The sequence below is a fragment of the Anopheles coustani genome, chromosome 2 (genome assembly GCF_943734705.1).
Source record: "Anopheles coustani chromosome 2, idAnoCousDA_361_x.2, whole genome shotgun sequence".
Lineage (NCBI taxonomy): Eukaryota > Metazoa > Arthropoda > Insecta > Diptera > Culicidae > Anopheles > Anopheles coustani.
The window spans coordinates 75164427-75187613 of NC_071289.1; the positions used below are offsets into that span (position 1 = coordinate 75164427).

General features: G+C 42.1%; 1 protein-coding gene across 1 annotated transcript in view; it reads right to left on the bottom strand.

Moving 5' to 3' along the window:
- The window catches only part of LOC131266536 (segmentation protein cap'n'collar), a 42555-nt gene that overhangs the window by 17747 nt on the left and 1621 nt on the right, over positions 1-23187 (bottom strand). Inside the window, exons 2-5 of the mRNA XM_058269099.1 lie at positions 19826-20008; positions 19642-19735; positions 1014-1120; positions 490-951 (exon numbers count right to left, since the gene is read on the bottom strand). Coding sequence (XP_058125082.1) covers positions 490-951; positions 1014-1120; positions 19642-19735; positions 19826-20008 — 846 coding nt within the window. The remainder of the gene's footprint in view (positions 1-489; positions 952-1013; positions 1121-19641; positions 19736-19825; positions 20009-23187) is intronic.

Genomic DNA, 23187 nt, shown 5'->3' on the forward strand with positions numbered 1-23187 from the left:
TACTGGCTGTTTGCGTTCCATAGTTTTGCTGAAAGAGGATCAAATTATGATGATATGATAAACATTAGCGATTTGCTTTGGCTGAGGGAGAAGTTCGTTTTTAAGTTAAAATTTGAATGACAAAGATTTGCAATTAATAGACTACACAAATCCGTTAACAAAAACTGAAAGTTTCCACTTACACAAACACACCTGCTTGCGAACTCAAATCGATCAACCTGAAACGCCTTTCCAAGGTTCAAGAGGCTATGGCTCAACCGCGAGCCGCAAACTTCCCTATTCTTCATACGGTCGACGCAAAAGCAACGCTCCTCCGAAATTCCCCCCAAAACGAACCGACGTTTCGCCACAACTACTTCACCTCCTGCCTCTCTAGCTAGTCCGATTCCGATTCCCCTTCTCCCAAACGTGACCATGGCGTCGTAACCTTCCCAGCGTGCAGGACCCTCAACTCGCCGCGACAAGTGCGAGCGCCGAGGCCGGACTCACCTGATGATGGTGGTGGTGGTGATGGTGATGGTGATGGTAACCGCCGGTCCCGGTCGTCGTCTGCCGGAAGCTAGTCATGGCGCCATGGCCGTAGCCTTGCGTGTTCTGGCGCGTGTGCTGGAAGTGGGACGACGTCTGTATCATCATGTCGCAGAGCAGATCCTCTAGTTCATCGGTCACGGGGCCGTCCTCGAGAGCGTCGTCGGACGTTATCGATGCTGCTGCTGCTGCTTCTGCCGTCGCCGAGGCAGCGGTCGTCGTTGCGGACGTCGTCGTCGTTGCTGACGCTTCGTCGTCGGTGTCGGCCGGGTTGGCAGCGCTGCTGCTGCTGGCACTGGTCGCGATCGCTCCCAGGCAGATGCCGCCGTCCACCGAAACCTGCTGCAGCTCCTGCTCGATGCGCTGCACCTCGGCGAGCTCCTCCTGGTCCTGCTCTGGTTTGGCCTCGGCGATCGTGTCCTCCTGCGGGGAGTGCCATTGTAAATTTGAATTCTATCCAGTCCGCATTGCCGCAGTGTGCTTACCACTGATTCGCCGAGATCCGGTAGCGTCAGGCCTTCCTCGAGGAACAGATCGGCCAACGGGGGCGGCAGGCTATTCTCGATGTCCGAACTGTTCAGAACGTACTCGCCTGGTGGGGGAAGTGTTCAGAATATTGCAACGATTAATATTTAAGCCATCCACGTTTGGTACGCGCCCTCTTTTCAGCTTCTTCCTTTTCCCCATTCTATCCTATACTACTCTATTCTTTCTGTATTAAAAAAACCCGAGCACCCTCAAGTAGATTATTCCAAGTCGATTTTGATGTTGATTTGAAAACATGAAATTTAGACAATTGTAAAGAGTAGGTTTCATGTAACGTTTTCTCACAGATACTAAAATTGTTACTTTATTTATTTTCAAGATTTTTTCAGAAGAAATTTCTCAAAAGATGCAACTGAAAAATGTTTGAGTTCATCAAGGCTTGAAGTGTTTCAAACGTTAAATGTACAACGCAGCTCCGATTTGCTTCCCACTTCATTTTTAATTAGATTTTGGAAGATTGGTTTTGTAATATAAGAATTGTGTCATGTAATATAAGAGAGTTGCATAGCACTAGTATTTTAACGGTTTTGCATTATATATGTTTTATGAAATGCTGTACGGTTTTATGGTTCCTTTTCTTAGAATCAAGATTTTTTTAAATTGAAGTGCAATGTGACAATGTAGTTATCAGTAAAATTGGTTTTCGTTCATTTGTTTTGAAAGTACAAAACATTGTAAGGTATGAAGCGTTTAATGAAAGATCCCACCAAGTATAATTGAAAGTAAAAATTAAACAGTTAATTTAAGAACCTTTTCCCACTTTGGCCGTTTTTAAAATGTCTATTCGTTTGTGTAAAAAAAGTACAACCCTACAACTGCCGGCTTTGGAAGCCAGCTCCTTCCACCACCAATTCGGAAAGAAAAACGTGCACAAGATTGGGCTTCCGATTGGGGAAAAAAGATTGGTGCTGTTCTGCCTTTTACATCACGAATTCTATCGCACCCCAATCTCGCGAGGGGACCGCACGATGGAACGTAATGAAGGTCTTTCCATCATCTTTAATTTCGTATGCCTGTTTTACTTCCCGCATGTGAACATGTGTGTGCAAGATGTGTTCCTCTTTTTTTTGGTTTTTTGCTTTGCCCCCCTCCACTTTTGTGTATTTCCTCCTACTTGAATGTTTTCGATCGTCAAACATGGAGGACGCAAAATAGTGGCTACGGTTCGGATAGGCTCACAACAACCGCGTGTGCTGTGTTGTGAAAATCTTAGACAACGACGACTTGTGGCCGACGTGTACGACAAACGTGAAGGAGAAAAAAAAACAAAATGCGGGGCCAAGGGAACCAACAAACAGAGGAAACCCAAAGAATTTGATGGCCCGAAGATAGTGGGAGGGGTGGGGAGAGAGCGGCTGCCGCGGGAATGCTATTAATTTCTTTCCTTATTGATTTTATCCATGAGATATCGGTTGATTATTAGTCAACTTATGGTCGAAATATGTAATACACAGTTTCCCCTCTGCCCCTGATGAGGTGATGAGGGACGGGGTAGGGGGGATTATGGCCATTCCCCGGACGTCATCACCCCTGGGTTTATGCTGGTCGATGCCGGTGTCCACCAGAGCGAGAAAAGGCGAGCGAAAGGGAGATGGGAAGTCGCACACGAACGTCGCACGATCTTGACTTACTCGAACAATTTGTCGATCGATCGAAAGATCGATCGGAACACGCCGGCCGTTCGGTGGTGCGGAGGGCAGGAGGCCACACCACGAGGGGGCAGAGGCTGTGGTTACTTTCGTCGGAGATCGCCGGAGATTCGGACGGTTCTGTCGGCGGCATTTCGTCTTTCAACTTGACCGCGCGCCTGAGAGCCCGGGCGTATTTGATGCCGTCTTCCCTCTTTCCCTTTGTTGCAGCGATGGTTTCTTACCATCCACCCTCTAATACCCTTTCTGCGGTCCGCCATGTCCATCTCGTGTCGTGTTCCTAGATCACTGTGGACCCATCATTCCCGCAAGTTTATCACAAGACGTCGCCCTACGCCGCCGCAGGAGAATATATATTTTGGGGCCTCCAATTTGCTACGCTTTTCGGCCGTTTGGCAGAGAGTGGAGTTGAGAGCACTCGCTTCGTCAAATTTCCTCTTTTCTTCCAACCCAATTCCCAGCGATTGTCTGATACTGAAGCATCTGTGAATCGTCGACGACGAGCTGAAAGGCGTTTTTTCTCATCTTGAAAGCGATATTTGTCAAGAAGGAATCTGGGTGGAATGCTGCGTCGCGGCCTGGTTCATCAGACCAAATCGGAATTGCAAGCATTCGTCCTTGTTTGCTATTTCCTGTCCAATGAAGAATATCTGATGACAAAAAGGAATGTTATCTCATCGTGTTTAGGGCTGTTGATTCACCGCGGATATTTGAATACAACACTAATTGTTAGATCCTTTTTTTAAGGCTGGGAAGTTTAAAATATAAACATTTTTTTATATCTCTTTTCCGATCCATGAAAAGAGATGCGTTTTTCTTTTATGACATTTTGCAATTCACATAGAGACTTGAGAATGGTTTAAAACAGGATAAATCGGGCTTCTTCACATCCTCAAATAAATCATTAAAACAGATTCGATAACGATTTCGATCGTGCCAAAAGCGATTCCATCAAGATCTGAGTTGAAAAAACATTTAAAAATGTAATCCAAACTTTAGCTTTGGAAAAAACCGGACCTTCCTTAATGTGAATAAACAAAAAACATGAAAGGCACTTGTTTTAACGTTTTTCTTTACTAGAAAATAATGATGAGAAACGAATTGAAGCAACTCCATGCCTATTGAAGTAATAGAGTTTGAGGTGGAAATAGCGCCGTATGAACATAACGTCACGCGGTTGGTGAACAAAATGTGAAAAAAGGCTCAATTTTCGTCACAGATTATAGCAAACACTCAATTAGAGAATAATAGATTTTGCAGAGTTAAAGTATGGATTGATCAATAACAATTACAACAAACACAGTTGATTTGTGGATCAGAGCACAGAGTTTCAAAAAGTTATAAACCGGATAGAATTTCTTAACAAGATAAACTATAATGAAAAATACGTTAATGTAAGTACCAATACGGCATCCCTTTCGCCAGGAATCGTTGTAATGTCGAACAAGGAATTCAATTTGGAATATTGAACAGAAAATTGATAAATGATCATTTTCCTTCATCAACCCTATTATTGCAAACTCTAGACGTATTTCGAGCTAACTGCTTGAAAAAGACAAAAAAAAAACAATCGACAAACAAAATGGCTTAACCACCAACTCAAACCATATCAAACACTTTTAGAAAAAAAAGAAAGAAAACCTTCGAACAATTTCGATTTACACTAAACCTTATAATTTCATCCCAAAAGCCGCCATTTGATTGCTTTAGCGCTCGGCCCAGACCCGGGATCGGACCAGAGGTCGAAAACAATGGCAGCCGACGCACAGACGTCGAAAACATAAGCACCGAAAATCTATATTTTCCAATTAGCCGCATCGACAGCCGCCAACCATCGCGCCGAGAGACGCTTCTTTTTCCTCTTCGCTTCGACGGCGCGTTCGACGAGATATATTGGTGGCCAGCAGCAGCACCAGCACCGGCAGAACGTAGCTCTATTCCAATCGATTCTAGAAGAGGCACCCTCGGTTCGGGCCCGAAATCGGTTTCACGATGGCGTGCCTCGCATCGCAGCGCCCGCGAAACCCCGCCGGTAATTGTACATAAGCCCGTTTTTCTCAAAGCTTCCCCTAATTTTCCTCTCGTTTGCGTCGTTTCTCTCTCGTTTCGTGCTTCTTCGTTTGGTTCGTCTCAAAGTCGTCTTTTGCTCCCGAATCCGCGCCATAAATGAACGATCCTGCGATCGTGCGATCGTGAGGCATGGTGGTTTTGGTGGTGCTTGAAAAGTTGATCCAAAATCTAACCCTACACACGCAAACACATTCAGTGTTCGATCCTATGTACAAACCAGTCCGGCTTCTACGCCGCTTTACATAGAAATCAATCACGAAAAATAACCTTCAACTTCAAAACATACCAAAATGTGTTTAAATTAGTCGTTTTTTTTATGGACAACTCTTTCCACCTTTCAGCTCATCGAACCTCGAGCTCGTTCTCTTCCTCCTCATCCTCCTCCCCTTGTTGGTTTGTTTCGCCTCAGTCTGCGTCCTTTTAAGATTATTGTTATTTGACTTTGAGCTTCCTTTGAGGCCCGTCTCTGACCGAATGTCCGCGTGTGTTTGCCGTTTCCCCCCCCCCCCCCCCCCCCTCGTTCCAATTTTCATCTTTTAATTTTCCTCACTACACACCCTGATTACATTGTTTTGCGTCACGAAACGGCGCGTCGTGTCGTGTTATGGGTGTTTGGCTCTTCTTCTGCGTTCGTTGGGCGTTTGTGCAATTCCGTGCCACTTCGATTGTGGCTCTGAAATGCTTCGGCACTACCGGCAATTAAATAGTTTCTTCCTACTTCTGCTCAACCGCGATTCCTACGCTTCCAGCCTTGGAAGTGGTTCGCATACTTTAAAAAACAAACCCCAAAACAGAAGCACACACGCGGGCCGGAGACACAGTTCTGTGCTTCTCGGGTTTTCCTCCGTTTTACCCATCCACCGGGCGGGCGTTCAAACCAACACCAGCAGCAACTGCTGCTGCGTCGGTTACACATTATTCAAACGGCGAAATTGGAGAATTGGGCAGCGATCAATTTTGGTAATCTTTTCATTAGATTTCAGTTTCATTTCCACCAAGTGGCCCCACGCTTCGGGAAGGTGGCGCGGGGCGGGTAGTTTTATCGTGTTCGGTTGATTGGAGTGGTTAAACGAAAGTAAAACTCCGGCAACACTCGTCTGAAGTCGAGGGCGCATAATGAACGGCATTAAGAGCACCGCATCGGCCGGCCGATTATTGGCTATGATCGGTTTTCGCCACAACTTTTGCCGACGGCCCACGGGGAGGTAGAGAAAATATGCGTCCAAGCAGCTTTATTACACTGTGAAGAACGTTCTTTTAAGAGCGAGGTTGGATTTTTAGTTAAGAACAATTTCCTTAGAATTTAGAACAAAGAAAAAAAACTTTTTCTCAACAGAGAATAGACGGAATCGATTTCAACTGTGCGTATCGAAAAATATATCTGTTTTCACAAATGCTAATGATTAAGTACATTTTTACTTTTCTGCTTTATTCCTGTATTAATTTCATGGTCTAAAAATATTATATATTATTTAAAACCGTTTGTAATTGACTGATTTCTTTTCATATGTTAATGTTGATCATTTAGATGAACAGTAAAAAAGTAAACATCAACAATAATGCGATCTATATAATTTGAAAAATGAAATTACATAAATTTGCATCCAATATTTCTACTTTGATACAGTTTGTATCGATAGAAGATTGAACTGTTTTTTTTTGTCGTTCGGCAGATATCCGAAAAATCCGAAAAAAATTAACGTAAATTTTGAAACATTTTTTTGCGAAAATCTAGGAAGAGATAAAAGCCTTAAAAAAATACATTATCCGATCCTACCTTCGAGCACCAGCAGAGGCCGCCACTGTCAGAAAAATATGACTAATGGTTCTAATACCTCCGCCACGACAGTTCAATAAAACTACGGCAATCTTCGTGTGGGATTTGAATAAGGAAAAGTTGATTAATGATCCGGGCCAGGCCAAGCCATGCGAGACCCCGGGGGGTGCGCGCTCGACGAGAGGGGAAGCGTCGGTCGGTGGATCGGGATAAAAGGATCCTTCTTTTTTCCCACTGGTTGAAATTATTTCTATTATATTTTTAATATCGAGAATGAATGAGAAAGAGAGAAGCCCGGTCGCGCCGGACGGAAAACATAATTAATGAAACGACCAATCGTCCGTGCGCTCCACATGAGCAGCAGCGTTGCTCTGCCTCCTCGCTGGGGTTGGATTTCCTTTTCGTTCGAGATTCCATTTTTATTGTCATAAATAATGCCTCCATTTTCCCCGAGGGAATAGAGATGTTGCAGCAATCAGCGCTAGGTGCGGAAAAATGGCTTCAAGATCGCTGGCTTCGCTCTCCAGCTGCCGCCGATGAAACCGACCAGCAGCAGCAAATCCTGTCCCATGTTCATCCAGGCACACACAAGTCGGGACATAACAGGGCCCGAAACGTGCCCGAACCCGACAGGATGGTAGCCATTTGAATTTTTAACATAAATGGTTTCTATTGAAACTGCTTCAGGGGTTTTTACCTTTTTTCCCATATGTGATACCCCTAGATATAATGTTTGATTATACAAAAAAGACAAAGCATGATAAACAATTCAATTCAAGCATGAATATTATTATTGCCATCAATAAATAAGCAAAACTATTAATTCATCCAGACGATCATATTACTTGAACAAAAAGTACAGTTTAGTGGCCGAGATAGTACTTTTTGAGCTAACAGATGCCAATGAAACTCAATAAGTATTGTGCGGGTAATATTGGGTGGAAATACACAACGAAGTTGAGTTCGAATTTCGTTGTGGGCATTTGAGAATAAAATGGTAAAATGTGTGTAATTCAACTATGTGCACAAGAGAATACAAATCAACATCATCCAAAATGATACTAGCTATTGAGAAAAATGGAAACTGGAAAACGCGCGTTAAATCACACACGAGTTTGATAACAAATGTATGATATTACCGACGCAATATGTCATAGTAATTATATTAAGATATACCATTTTGAGCTTTTACATAGAGGATTTTTGCAAGAGCGTGTTTTCAATACAACATTTCTACCTTTCACGTTGTTGGTATCAACATTTGCTTTAGGAACTTAAAAAACGGTAAAAATGGAAATCCATTGTTCATATTTTATTTCTTAATTTTGGCTAATATGAAACCTCAGTTACAATTATAGAAAGGTAGTGGAAATTTGTGAAAGAAAATGTTATGTAAAAATGTAAAAAAGAAGCAAACATAAGAACCTGTAGGAACTACTCAAAATAAGGTTTGTTTTTGATACAATATTTGTTATAAACGAACTCGAGTTTGCAGAATCCAAGAGAATAAGACTTTGCGCAATCAGGTACTTGCATGTAGCCAGAGAAATCGCTTTATTCATCTTCAAAAATTAACTTTTTCGTGTACTGTAAAACAAATTAGTTTACTTATCATTGATTTCCATTTAAAAGGGCAAATGCTTCTTGTCTTGACACGAAATAAAAGCCTCAATCAACTTTAATTTTCCAACTTAAATGATTATATTGATGAAATCAGCAACTTTCAAAGATAAAAACATTTGTTGCACATATATTTTGTGGAAAAAGTGTAAAATTTAAACGATTTTTGGCTCAATTTTGTACTAATGAAAAATTGATTTAAGTCAACCAAACAGGTAGCAAGTTTGACCAAAGTTATCAGTGACTTTATACCAACTATTTCTGTAATAAAATTGCAATGTAACATACCTTTAAGAGCAAGAAACTTTAGAACAACAGGTGCTCAGAACTTGGCGATCTTCCCAATTTGTAAACACCGCTTGCTGATTGCGTATTGCTCTATTATCTACACAAAAAACCACAAAGCAATGCAAACACACCTTCACACAATATGTTATGCTTTCCTTCCTTTTACTTCCTGTTGATCACTTCTGATTAAAATTCAAACTTGGACTGACTAGGCGTTCACATTTCAAGCGATCGAGAGGAAATTTAATGGCTTGAGGAAACTTGATTTACGTTGATTACATCACTACCGGTTAAGCGCATCAGTTTCATATGGCGCCGCTTTTTGTAAGCATTTTCCGGACAATGTTGGACACACTTTTCAAGACTTTTCAGGCAGCACAAAGCATAGGATACACTCACACACTCTGTTTAACGCAATCTAAGCGTTTTTGACGAAACTGTTAAAGATGGCGACTATTTTGAAACCATTGTAACAAACATCTTGTGGACACGCACTTTTCATTCTGTACTTTTCGAGAACATTTTAGCATCTTCCAATTTCGCTTCGCAAACCTGTCTGAAGGAAGTATTTGGTATCGATCAAAGAGCGATTAAAAGATGAGCAAATTCACTCGCCACACGGACGAACCAACGGTTTTGCACCACACTCAGGACGGGCCTGGAACGCCAGGACACCGGAACCAGAATTGCACAACGCACATCTTCCCATCATTTATGGCATCGGCCGGTTGCACAGAAACTTTTCACGTGCGAAAAACTATTTTAAACGCCAAAAATTGGCCGTTTTTCTTAGCACTCTCGAAGAGGCGAACACGAAAACGCGACCCAGAACGGGAGACCCACAAAACTCTGGTTCCGCAGGGCTTCGGTTTCAGAAGGGCTCCGGAAGGTTCACAGCACAAGCCGAACAACAAACCACACAATATAAATCACCATGTAATAATGACTCGAGGAAAAACGTTCTGCACAAAGATGACCCCGGGCCCGGCCACGAGAGTTTGTCTCGCACACAATGAGAGAGGCGGCCCGACGACACTAACGACGACGACGACGAGCGAACGATAGTGGCGATTATGGCAGTGTGTAGGAAAAGGAGCAGCACACACAACAAGGCAGGAGGAAAAAATATAAATAATTTTTGAGCAAAGAAAAACCTGCCGCTACCTTTTCCTTTGCTAACAAAACACACATACACGCATACACACACACACCCCATGTGCCCATGAGATGTGTATCCCTGGCAGGCAGTTCGTATGTTTCGCTCGTCCCTCGGTTCGTGTATTGGTGCTGGTGTGTGTGTGTGTGTGTGTGGGTATTTGTGCGCTTAGTTTGTATATGGCAATATCATAATTTCCTCCACAATCAGCTCCCCACGGAAAGGAAACCCCGCGTGAAGACTTAAAGCGTATCGTCGTAAGTGTCTCCAGTGCGGCTCTTTTTACATACGCACACCACCATCTCCAATGGTGTAGAGTTTATTTCTCAAAGTTAACGATAAAAAGCGCCACGCAAAAATGGGCAACATTCTTGGGATCACTGAAGACGGTTGGCTCCACACAGCCACCCACCCGGATCGACCCGGTTCCTCCTGCCCGGTGATCTACATACACACATGCCACCGTAGAGGACCCCCATTTCCTCTTTCCCCCGATCCTTCCCCCCGCGCGAAAAAGGGAATGGCTGGGTTCACCATAAGATGGCTTTCGATTCGCTCTCGCGCTTTGTAACATTAATCATATGTGAATGGTAAATAAAAGAGGTCCACCGCGGGGGGAGGGCGACCACCATAATACATCGTCGTGCTAGCCATATTTGTCCAGAGCATACACACGCACACACACACACGCGCGCATAAGAGATGGCGCACTATCGACGGAGAAGGCGTGGCTTGCTCTTCTCGGGCGTCATGTTTCGCTTCCATTTTCGCGCCGACGCCACCTTTGATGCATGTATTTGTGCTCGCCCGCGTATGTGTGTGTGGGTTTGTATGTGTGTTAATGGCTGTTTTATTTCGTTTCGCCGGGTGAGCAATTTTCCTGCTCGTTCGTTCTTTGAGCCGCGGTGCGATTCGCTGATCCGCGGCGTGTTCTGGGGCACACAAACGTACACAAATACACACACCCGCAGTAGAGTCAGAAAAAGGAGAGCTTTTAAGAGGTTTGTTTTATTTGAGGTTTTCTTTTCGTACGTTCTATTCTACTGCGACGTTCTAAGGGCAGCGCGATTCCACAGGGCGCACAATCCGTAAAGGAACCGTCGTTCGGAACGAGCGAACGAACGACGAATGGTTTCCCCCCGGAAAGGACACACACGTACGACGTGCGTTCCCGCGCTCCCAAGCCCCCAAACCCAGGCGTTCAAACCCGAAACCAACTCCGACCGGGCCGCGGAACGTATCATCTCGTAATAATTTATAATGGGAAAAAATCCACGGGGAACATTCTGTTGCCGTTGTGTGGTTCGATTTGAATTTTTTATCCCCTAAACGCGGTGCTGTACGTGGAAAGAGAGAGAGAGAGGGAGGGCGAGCGAACTGGGGGTTCCGTAACGAATCGTCCCATAATCATACCGATGCGGCGAAGCGAGTTCGTACACAAAAGTGCCAGCGGTAGGACACTAATGAAGTCTTGATCTGCTTTTCCCTCTCGAGAATGGAAGATGGAAAACCGGGCACACCGGGCAATCAACGAAACCGTACGCACGTCCGCAGGGTTCTGAAATGAGTTTTAAGTTTCTTTGTCACCTTCGGCACCACCCTTGGTGGAATTGTTGAATTCGGGCGGGCGACAATGCGGTCGAAATTATGGCCAACAGCCGAAAGGACGCATGACATCTTCCTTAACCGAAGCGAACTGCTTTAAAACACGTATTAGTTTGAACTTTATCAGGTTTGGAACAAGCCTGTGGTGTAGGTTTTTCATTTCATATTTCAATTTCAGATTAAACTCTACAGTTGAAGAGTAAAGCACAATGTTTGATACTTACAATGTATGCAAATTACAACCAAATTCGGTTAAGAAAACAAAATAAATATTTATTGACCGCGCAAACCCATGGATTATCACTTTTGAAAGTATCGATATAAATCATAGTTCGAAATTTGTGAGAGTAAAGAGAAAAGGTTTGGAAAGGTACTGAACATAACGAATACAAGTAATTCGCGTTTCAATTTAAAAGATTTTGTGAGCTCAATTGGAATTGTATTTGTTTATGTAAAGATTGGGCAAACCTTTCTACGGTCAAGTAAAATCAAATTGTTTTGAAAGAATTGACAAAAGTATTCGTAACGTAAAAGCACAAAGACACTTTTTAAGAAATAAACTAAAGAACTGGAATAAATAAACACTTAGAACGAAATAAAGTTAATGTCTTCGCACCTTGGAACGAAAGAACTAACTCGCCATCAATTTTTCCATTAAAGTGTAGTCCTTGGTGGATGGACAAATGTCCATTTGTAATAAATTTCAAATTAAACTTTCAATTTCCATTTCACAAAAAAGATGAAAAATTTAGTATTAATGTACAAGCAACGAGTAAATTCGAACGAATAAGTAAATTATTATGATTCGATCCAAGAGTCACATAGATTATTAGCTAAAAGAACACAAATTGAAGCCTCTGAATCTCTTGTATTACATTTCAAATCATTGCATTGCAAGACTTGTACTAGCTGCTCTAGATCAGCATACATAAAACAAAAGAAAGATGGAATAAATAGCAAAGATTTCAAACCTACCGCTAATAAGCAAGGTGTTTATCGAATCGATCGAAGACGAATTTGAAACCGGGTGAACTATGCTCGAGGTTATGATGATGAGGAGCATAAATTTAACCCCACACCGGCCAATGGCAACACAAACACACCCTAGACCGCCGCTCCGCGAAGGTTTGGCTCGCCAAAGTCGCAGATCATCAAACTTTTCTGCTGCACAATCGTGACGCAGGTGAAAAAAGTGTCGGTCATATTGAAACTTAAACTTTCCTCGAAACTGACCTCTGCGGTGATGAAGGGATTAATTAGAAATATCATTGCCCGGGCGAGCAAGACGTCGGTACGCATGCACTCGGAACTGCCACCTTATTCTAGGCCACCGAGTTGCAAGTGCATCACACGAAATGGGATTAAGTTTATAGAGGTTGCTAATTGTGTTTAATTGCATCGATCTATCCACGTATGTTTGATTTTTGCTACCGAAATGAAAGCAACAAGATGGCTTTAGGAAAAAGGTATAATTGACTTTTAAAAGATCGAACAGATGATTTGAATTTTCATCAACGATGTAGTATGGTTGTTTGAAGCATTAATACTGTTATTTGGACTATTTGTTTAATCAATCACATTGTATTTCTAAATTGATAGCGTGTGTTTCATCTATCGTGTTTTATCCTTTAAACATTGACGAACATTAAAAATATTTTTATCTGCTTCGAGTTGTTAAAATCTATATCTGTAGTTCTTATTGTAAATAGTTAAGATTGTTCATAAACTTTAAAAACCATTGCACCACCGCAAACATATTGGATTAATCCATTGGTCGATACTATATAAAAATAGCACATATAGAATAATACTTTGCTATTTACTCATCTGTGGAGCCGAAAACACACAATTCGTTCGCATATGTGTTTGTCACAAAAGGAGGGGTCCCTCAACGCATCGGTATCCGCACAAGAACCGCCTTTATAGCCTTTCGGCGTGTGTGGTGAAACCAAGTCCCGTCCTACGGTGCCGTCATGCGCAATAAAGGGACAGCTTTCCTTTTTCCCTTTCCTCTTCTTGAGTATGCGATCCTTCCTCCGCTATTGCGTCGCCATTTTTCTTCCGTTCGCCAATTTTCATTGCCATTCCTGTCCTGGATGTAATTGACTTTTACTCGTTATTCTACAACATTATATTGGACAGTTGTGGCATCTGTATTGAAATTGATGCGTTTTTAAATCATATTAGCACAAGGCTGTATAGAAAGCACGTTCAAGTTATGCAAGCAAGATGCTAACGAAATATGAAATATGTCGAAAACCATTTGTCTCATGTTTCTACTTTAGTGTTTAACCTTTATGATGCCACCTTAATATTTATGCTATAGCTTATCAAATGCATCTAATTTAATATTGTTTAGGATATGCATATCATCCTGATGGTTTCAAAACGAAAATATTTCTGGTAAATTTTATTTTTATCCTTTAATCCTTCCCTATTGTATCTTGTCATTTGTTAATAGTGCTCTTAATTGTACATATACTCTGCATGATTAGCAGTAATCGCATTTCAGTTTCTTTTGAATTGTTTGCATTATCGAAATACAAAAAATGCTGCAAATGTCGGGTTTACTTACAGAACATAGTAGCATTCGTGTTCGCCCGCATTTATGGTTGATTCAATTAAAAATTTCGTTCCCATCAATCAACGATAAATTGATCTCAATTGCCTATAACATGGCGTCAAAGAAAAAGTGTCCAATAAAGTGCGAGATGTTAAGCTAATCGTTGCATCTAACCTTTGTTTGTGATACATTTTATGGTGTTGTTCGAAAAACAAGAAGTTCCAAATGGTTCCCTTCCACGAACCAACGATAAACGAATAAAACTTCTTTTGCGGGATTATTTTGCACTTGAATAATTCATCTACTTCGTCATTTGAAAAGTAGAGCAGGATGTTTTTCCCAGTTCCCCCCTGAGAGTTTTTCACAAAGCAGTATCAATGGACCTTCGGAAGTGACTCTCGGAAGGATCTCGAATTATTTATGTATTCCTTTTATTTCTTTCTTGAAGCCTAATCTGAGACCCAAAGACAATTTACAAGAATGGGCATCTGCTTCCTAGTCTTCCGAAAGCACATTTTTACAGATAACGTTTTTTTTCATCAGGAGCTACAAGCAGTCCGTAACACACATCTACTTGCCATGGAAGAGAAAATCATGTCGCTTGGGTAAAAGCACTGGAAAAGCCGGAAAAGGAGCAAAGGGAAAACCAGGGCCATTTGCTACCGTTCGCAAAGGCAAAACCACCAACCGCACGTCACAACAGCAAACATTGACGCGTTCTGTGTTCATTTATATTAACTACACACCCTCTCCCTTCTCCACCCCGCAGCAATGCCTCGCTTTACTTGGGATGTGGGAAGAGCCATTGCTCGGTGCTTTGAAAAATGGATATCCCGGTTGCGATTCGATTGCGTTCGACACAAACACACTCACACACAAAACGGACGAAATCCTTAACGAAACTCAGCGCGACCAGCGAACCAACGATGGCGGTTGGTGTACGATCCGCGATTCTCCATTTTTCACCCTCCCTGCGTCCTGCTCCCTACGACTCACGTTTGGCGTCGTCCTTTTCCTGATTGATGATACCGCGAAACAAAGCCAAGCTTCGCCCACTTCTCCCACCTGCCATCCGCCCCTGCCGCCCGTGGCCAACCGTCGTCGTTTTGGTTTTTTCTTGATTTTTATTTTCCTTCGCTTGCTCCATTTCCGCCTCCGTCCGCGATTACCGCGGTGCCCAGATAATACCCAGAGATGATACATTTAATAATACTCGCATGCTATTTTCTTTTCCCTCTCTGCCGCCCATTTGCTCGCCTTTTCTCCGTCGTTTTTTTCTCCCCTGGGCCGTACTTTGCGCACGTACACCAAACATACAGCCACGCGTGTTCGTAGCCTCACGGCCGGGGCTACATTGATAAGTTAGTAGAAGCATATACATTGTAAATCGATGTGTAAAACGTTTTGGTTTTGTTGCATGAAACAACACCAGTAAAAATCAACACATTTATACTACTGTGTCCAAAAAGTAAGGTGACATTGGATGTTAAATTTTGCGCGCCAAAAATAGCCCCTTGTTTTTATTTTTCGTATGTCACTATGCATGATTTTGACAGCTGTGCCAAGTTTCAAGTCAAAATATCAACCCGGCTAAGAGCAGCAATCAGTTCTAGTTCGGTAGTGCATCAGAGCGGATGTTAGCAGTGCATAAGTTTCCTGAAAGGGTTAGCGGAAAAGTAAGGTTACGGCACGACCGCGTGGTGACGCCGAGCTGGAGCTCAGGTCAGACAAATCCTAGCTGCCGCACATCTCGTGCCGTTTGAGACAATCAAGCGGACCACGAGTTCTTGTGTCCTGACAACGGAAGGAATTATCCCTCCCGTGGCCGGACATATGGCTATTATAGCCGGTCCTAAAGGACGAGCCCCTTCATAGGAGTTCGGACAGAGTTGGTACGCCTCTGATTACGTGTAAGGGAACAAATTGTTCGACTTAGCGTAGGAGGATATACCCCGACTCGCATATCGAAAGAAGAAGAAGAAGAGCAGCAATTTTTTTAATTTGGTGCTACCTGTGTAATCCTCGTTGGGTAAAGATGTCTAGCACGAGCAACTTTGTTGAGCAGCGCTCGTGTATGAAATTCTGTTTGAGAAACGACATTACCGCTGCAGAGACGTTGAGAATGTTGGTAAAAGCATTCGGTGACAAAACAATGTCAAAAAAACAAGTGTACAAGTGGTACAGTGCATTTAAGGCTTTCTCAAACAGAATTTGATACACGAGCGCTGCTCAACAAAGTTGCTCGTGCTAGACATCTTTACCCAACGAGGATTACACAGGTAGCACCAAATTAAAAAAATTGCTGCTCTTAGCCGGGTTGATATTTTGACTTGAAACGTGGCACAGCTGTCAAAAACATGCATAGTGACATACGAAAAATAAAAACAAGGGGCTATTTTTGGCGCGCAAAATTCAACATCCAATGTCACCTTACTTTTTGGACACAGTAGTACAACTCTATCGTGTGCAATTTTCACAGCACTACTTTCTTTTAATGTTACAGAACATATGTTTTGAAAGTTTCTGAATAAAAATAATAATATTATTGTATCATCAACCACTCACTGTTGGCAGTTCAACTCAAATGGTATAAAAAATCGAATATGTATGTTAATTTCATATTTCATTCAAAATCTGGAAATGAAGGAGCATAAATGAATATTTTGATACGCTTCCGTAAACCATAATTGCTTCATTAACAGATAGAAGATTTTCCAAACATAATTCGCAGCATTGAAAAGATAAAACCACGACGAAGTATGTAGAAACTTACAAATTCCATTGGCTATGCTTGCTAGGTTTATACCTGAAGAAGTTGTGGCCAACAAAACCAAGATCACATATGATACACATGGTTTCAGAAGCCAACATTCAAAACAAAATTCGAGTGAATATTTATGGATGAATGGCTTCAACTTTAGATATCTTATACGAAAATAAACACGAACCAAAACAAGGAGATGAAATCCATGTGCATAGTTTTGACCTTCAATTTTTGTTAATTTTAAATTGTTAAAAATTTAAAAAACTAAATAAAATCTTTTCGAAAGCAAATACGAATCAATAAAAGGAAATGAAAGCTACACAACTGCTTTTGTTTTCTTAGTTTTTAAAGTTCTGTATGAAATTTGTATCCTTAGTGGACAGGATAATGTCCATGAACGTCATACCTGACGGTTTCTTGTACACTTTATGGAGTATACGTGAACTGTCACTAATCAAAAGTACAAATCCTATCTTGCCGTATCCTTATTTTTCTTTTGCGAACAGTTTGATAGTCCAAACCACCCACAACTTATCCATCCATATGGCTCATGCATACATGCGTAGCTACAATGCATTCGAGGGTAACAAAAAAAAAGTGAGCCAGCCCCGGCCAACCACGCACCACATGGTAGGCGACGGTTTGGATCGTCGTCGTCGTCGTTTCCGTAGTGGTCGTGGTGGGCAACGAAGCGAATACGGCCGGCGGCTCGCAACCCTGCCCCAGTCCAGGCGAACCCGTCAGTTGCCCGACGCGGACACTAGGGAGCAAGGGATGAAAAATGAACCTGAAGTGAACTTGCAGTTTCCACCGGAGGGAAAAAAATAATGGAAAGCCGATTTATGTATCTCTTTCACCGCGTGGCTGCTCCATATATACTCCGAAACGCCGGACCATAGGCCAGAAGGACTGTGCAGCGCTATTACGCCGTACACACACGCGCATACACACACACATACCAGAGCCTGTGTGCGTGGCGTGCGTGTGTGTAGCGGCGAAACGCGCGACACCCTGCCGTGGCCGCTTAATATGGCTGCCGCTTTTGACAGGCGGGCGACGATGGGTGTACACAATTCAGCGGCAATCAACGATCCCTTTATTCGAGAACCCGTGTACCTCTCCCGTCCCCTTCCGACCCGCTTCGCGACCCCATGCCTCATCCGAAATACATACACACACAAGACGTAATGAGCAGGAGCGCGGTGCGGCATCAAATAATGCCAAGCTATACACTATGCTGTCCCCCACAATGGCGCAAATGGGGAGAAAGAAAATATTATGCCGCTGTGGCGGCGGCGGCAGCGTTGGTTTCGCGCTGGGAATTGGAAAACCGCTGGGTACCAAAGCCCGAGAACGAAGGTATCGTGAGGCCCGGAGTGGAATACATGACCAGTTGGGCAAACTTTTCTGCTTGCCTATATTTTACGAACGGCTCAAAACATTGTCGGTATCGCATATCAATAGGCTCAAATAAGCGCAAATATGGGTTTCGTTATTCGCGGAATGCAAGCTTGACTGAACAACTACTGCAAATTACGATAAAGAAAAATTATAGGTTATATCTTATTGAAGAACAAAAACTCGCAGAATCCTGTAATGCAGTGACCACAAAACATATAAAAGTTTATATTCATTCTTCGTGGAAAGTAATTATGTAGCAAATGTTATCCGAATGGAGTTCTTCGTTATTTTACCATGGACTTTCAATATTGTATCTAATTTTAATATTCTTTACAGCAACCAACCGGTGTTTTCTACATGTTTGCTCCTCAAAAAGTACAAAACATCGTAACAAAGTACAGAACCACTGCCAGCTGTCTTTTTGCTTATCATGTAGAAGGTTTTCCTTTTGTGTTTCTTTGCTGTTGTTTGATATAGCAAGAAGTGAAATTGAAGCAAAAACTATCGGTTCTCTTGTGATCATCTTTCTTAACATTATTTTATGTTCAATACTCGTCTCGTATGTTTTAAAAAAATCACACCAAAAGATGAAAGAAAAACGAAACCATATCTTGTTTTGGAATGGTTTGCACGATTTTACAAAAAGTGGCTATTGGCCAGTTGAAATTATGATTCGAAAGGTAAAATCATCGACTCACAACACAACAGGATTCACAAATTTGATAATAAAAAAAATTATTTGAAGCTCAGTGACTCTATCGGTTGTGATGACCGATGGCCACCGATGGCACGCTCTGGGGCGACATGAGTTTGAAACCAACCCAAATGAAAAGTGCTGACAATTCAAGTACGCGACGGGAATTACGCGGGTTCAAAAAATTAAGAAATCTTTCCTATTTCTAATTGCACATGATTGTATATACTGATAAGGCTCTACTAGGCAAACTTGTCAATCGTTTCACTACTTCCAAACGATTCCGTTAGATTTGGCCCATGTAACTGAGCGCCGTGATTTCTGACATAATATAGAGATTTTTATGTTCTATAGAACGTTTTTGTTACAGTTCCATCCTATTCACGATGGAAGGTCGTACCGAAAAAGTGTTATCAAAAATAAGTCGGTTAAATATTGAAGCAGATAGTCGTAGTGCAACACTAATCAAATAAAAAATCCTCAAACGAATGATATTTCTTTACTGAGACTAACTGTTGACCACTAAAGTGTACATACCAAACATGACACCCCGCCGACCAACCACTTGCATACCACCCCAACGTGTCACGTTCCGTTGTTTGTTCGGTGGGAAAGGTGAGTGGGTTTCTAAATATTTAATCCAACGCCTCGTCGATACCCTGCTGATCCTTGGCCCCAACTGGCCGCTTACAGCCGCGGCGAACAGGTTGGAAAGAAGGGAGGATACATTTCACTGCCGGCCGTTGGCAAACATGATTCAATTCTTCTTCTTGTGCTTCAACACAAAAGACGATTGACAAACATAGGGACCCCCTTTCGATTGTGATGAGAGACATCAATCTGGGTACGAATAACTTGATAATGAACTTAATCAAGGCGATTATGGTAGACGTAAGGAAACAACCGTGCGAGTACTCCCTGGGTACCTATACTTCCTATACTATAGTACGAATATATCCCCCCCTTCCCATCACACTTACCTGTTTCCGTATCGATGGTATAGGACAGACCGGCCCATGGATCAGGTAGATTACTGTCATCCTCCGCGGATTCGGTTTGCTTTTCGTCCGTGTTCTGCAGTCATGAAAGAGAACAACAACAACAACACACCATGAAACACCAATCGAAGCGAACCGCAATGCAGGATCTCAGATACGATTATACCTTATCATTTTTGATCTCGAGCAGAACTTTCAGCTTCTCCAGGTCGTCCTCGCTGTCGCACTTGATACTGGCGTCGGAAGTCGATGTTCCGGTGGCATCGGGGGCACCGCCGAGGGCCGCATTGTTGAGCGTAAAGCCAAGATCCACGTCCTGCTTCCAGAGCACCTCGATCAGATCCATTTCCTAGAACAATCGCACAACAAATTTTAACGACAGCAAAATGGTTCAATTAAACTGGCTGTACCGTAGAGCTTTGGCTATCGTGAAACCGTTTAAAACATGGTGATTGTTAGGCGGCAAGATGTAGGTGGTAGAATGTTAAAAGACAATAACTCGTGATGCGTGGCAATAACCTGCTTAATGTGTTTCATCTCGTTAGTTGTACCACCATGCACACTTATCGGCGTTAGCTTTCTCGTTGGGAGGAAAATTTTTACACAAATTGAAACCAAATAAAAGAAACAATGCGTGCACTCGAACGTGTGTAATAACACGCTCACACACGGCACTACTGACGACCGTCGGCCGCGCTACGTACGGAACGGTAAATTCTTTGACTTCGAACGCTAAGTTTACCTTCGGATCCCCTTTTGGAAGCGACGGTGCTGATAACGACATTATCAGCGAGCGCGCGCTATTCAACGCCCTGGCGCACAACGGTAAGATAACGGCCAAATTTAGATAAAGCGACTCCAAAGACGTCGTCGTATTCTTTCGCGGCGCGCATGAAACAATAATGATACAAATGGTGCGCCTCTAGGGCCCGGAAAAACAAGACCCCATGGCATACGGTGATCCCATGATGATCCCGTGGCGAAGGGAAAAACGGTACATTCGTGCAGTCACATTGCCAATTTCGGTTAGATTAGGAACATATCGCTACGACTGCGCTACGCAACTTCCTCCAGCATATGATAACAAGCACGGTACGCTTGATAACGCCCGGAGGAACGACCGTTCAACGTTGGAATCTACACATCATCAGCGATAAATTATTTAACAAACTTCTTCCTGGTGTATGGGGAATTCAATATAGGTTCGAGAAAATTCTTTTCGTTTGTTTTTTACTAATATGCGACGAATGCAAATTTTCTAAAAATGCAAACAACTCCAACGAGCCAAACAAAGCTAGAGTAGCAAAACAAAATAGTAGAAAAAGGGTTTGATTGTTACTGTTAGTTTTTGCAAGGGTTTTCAGACAAAATTAGTTTAAAAGATCGGATGAACAAGAAACATAGAGGCATTTCAATTTCAAAATAGGACCTTATCTTTCGAGCTGATAACAAGGGAAGATTAAGGTTTATTGTGCCACGATATGAATTGAATCGAAAATTGTATCGTTTTAAAAACAAACGCTACTGTACATCTTGTTTACGGATGTCCAAAAGTAAAACAAAAAACAATAACACGTAAACAGTGATAGTTTCTGAATCTAGATAAGATTTAAATAATTAATTAGTAGAACAATTAAGTAGTACAGTCTGTTCTCGAGTTACGCGGTTCTCGACTTACGCGGATTCGGAGATACGCGGTTTTCAAAATTTGACAGTAGATTGGGTTTATTACATCGATTTAAATTCCTGAGATGTACAACCACACGAAAAAATGTGTAAATTACACATTTGCATAACTTACGCTTTTAATTTCGTTTGTTGCAATTTATGTAGTTTGAATACGCTTGCATTGCATTCATATTAATGGACAAAGAAAATTTTTGAATATTCTATGATACATGTACACAATAGCTCGATCTCTTAACTCCTAATATAAACTATGTGTCAAGCAATATTCGAGATACGCGGAAATTCGAGATACGCGGATTTCTGTGGAACGCAAAAACCGCGTAACTCGGGAACAGACTGTATGTTCAAATCAAATGCCTAGCAGCATAAAAACAGAAATTGATCTTAGACTGCGCCGGGTGTTGTTCCGCCAAGGATTGATGAAACGGGTAATCTACCGGTACCGGTTCATTCTATCACACACCGCGGCGAATAGACATTAATTTCCTCAAAAATTAGAAACACAAAGTTATTGGCGCTAAATCGACCTTTCATTTGAAGGATCACATGTGCAAATCGATTGAAAGAATCAAAAGTTATTAACAAGTTAACAAATCTTCTGTGAAATGGTTTACCGATTCGTTCCTCAACAACCGGTTCAATATTCGAGCTTTTTAGTACATTTAGAACAAACAGAAAAGCTTTCTTACAGCGCCATCTATCTCTTTCAACTGCTCATAAAAAAAAAGCATTTTTTTAAAAAGACAGTTTAGAAAAATTGTAACTTAGCTACATTTTACCAAATAAAATAGAGATCACATAGATTAGGCATAAGAAGTCGAAGACTGAAAGCCTCTCTAAGCTATACAATATTATGTGAATCAATTTGCAATAGGTGTGCAGTTATTTTAGTTGAAGTAAGAATGCAATTTAAATGGGTGAATCTAAATGAAATGAAACGTGGTGATTTCCAAATTTGCAATAATTTGTGTAGTATTCAGTATTCGTTTACCAATAGTTCGGTAGTTAAATGATCCTAGATTAATCAATATCCGTGAGTAGTTGTCCGGACAAGTTGCCAATATCCGTGAGTAGTTGTCCGGATTTAAGTGTTGTGCACCAGGTAGGAAAAGTTCAATGAACTTTACGAGAACACATGAAATAAATTAATCATCGAGCACAGGCCGGAAACCATATGCAATTTAACCGGCGCAAACTTCTTTTATGATAGCAGACATGTCTTGCTTTTTTGGTGCAAGCTGACGTGTCAACTCACATTCCAGATTTAGTCAACAACATCTGGTGTACCTTCACGAAACAAAATGTGGGACATGAACCGATGTTTCCTGTCTGTTTATCGTAACGTTTCCACTCTCTAGCGGCAAATTAACGCCAGAAATTTGTTTACATACTCTACTGCATGTACCTGTGATGCACATAGCCACATGTGTGTATATGTATGGACCAGTGAAACGCATTTCAAAGTGGAGATGTTGTGTTTTTTTTTGCATTAACCCCCATAAAAAAATAAGGTGCATTTACATTCTCCGTTGGCCACATTCTCATCGTTATTTTCGTATCGCTCGTGAGGCCGCACGTCTTTTTCGGTGTATATTCGAAATACTCGAAACAAAGAAACACCGCTCTCAATACCAATAACATACAACGTACCCCCACCGAAAAGGGTGACGGGAGAAAGAATATGCCGTGAAAATATTGCACTCGCTACGGCATTCTCCTTGGCCGGCCGGCGCGCCACCAAAGGTCAGCGAATCTTATTCGGAACGAACGTCTTTGTGTTTTCATCGGATGTGTTGATCGTGAAGATCCGTCGACCTCCGGCTTTACTGACGCGGGAGA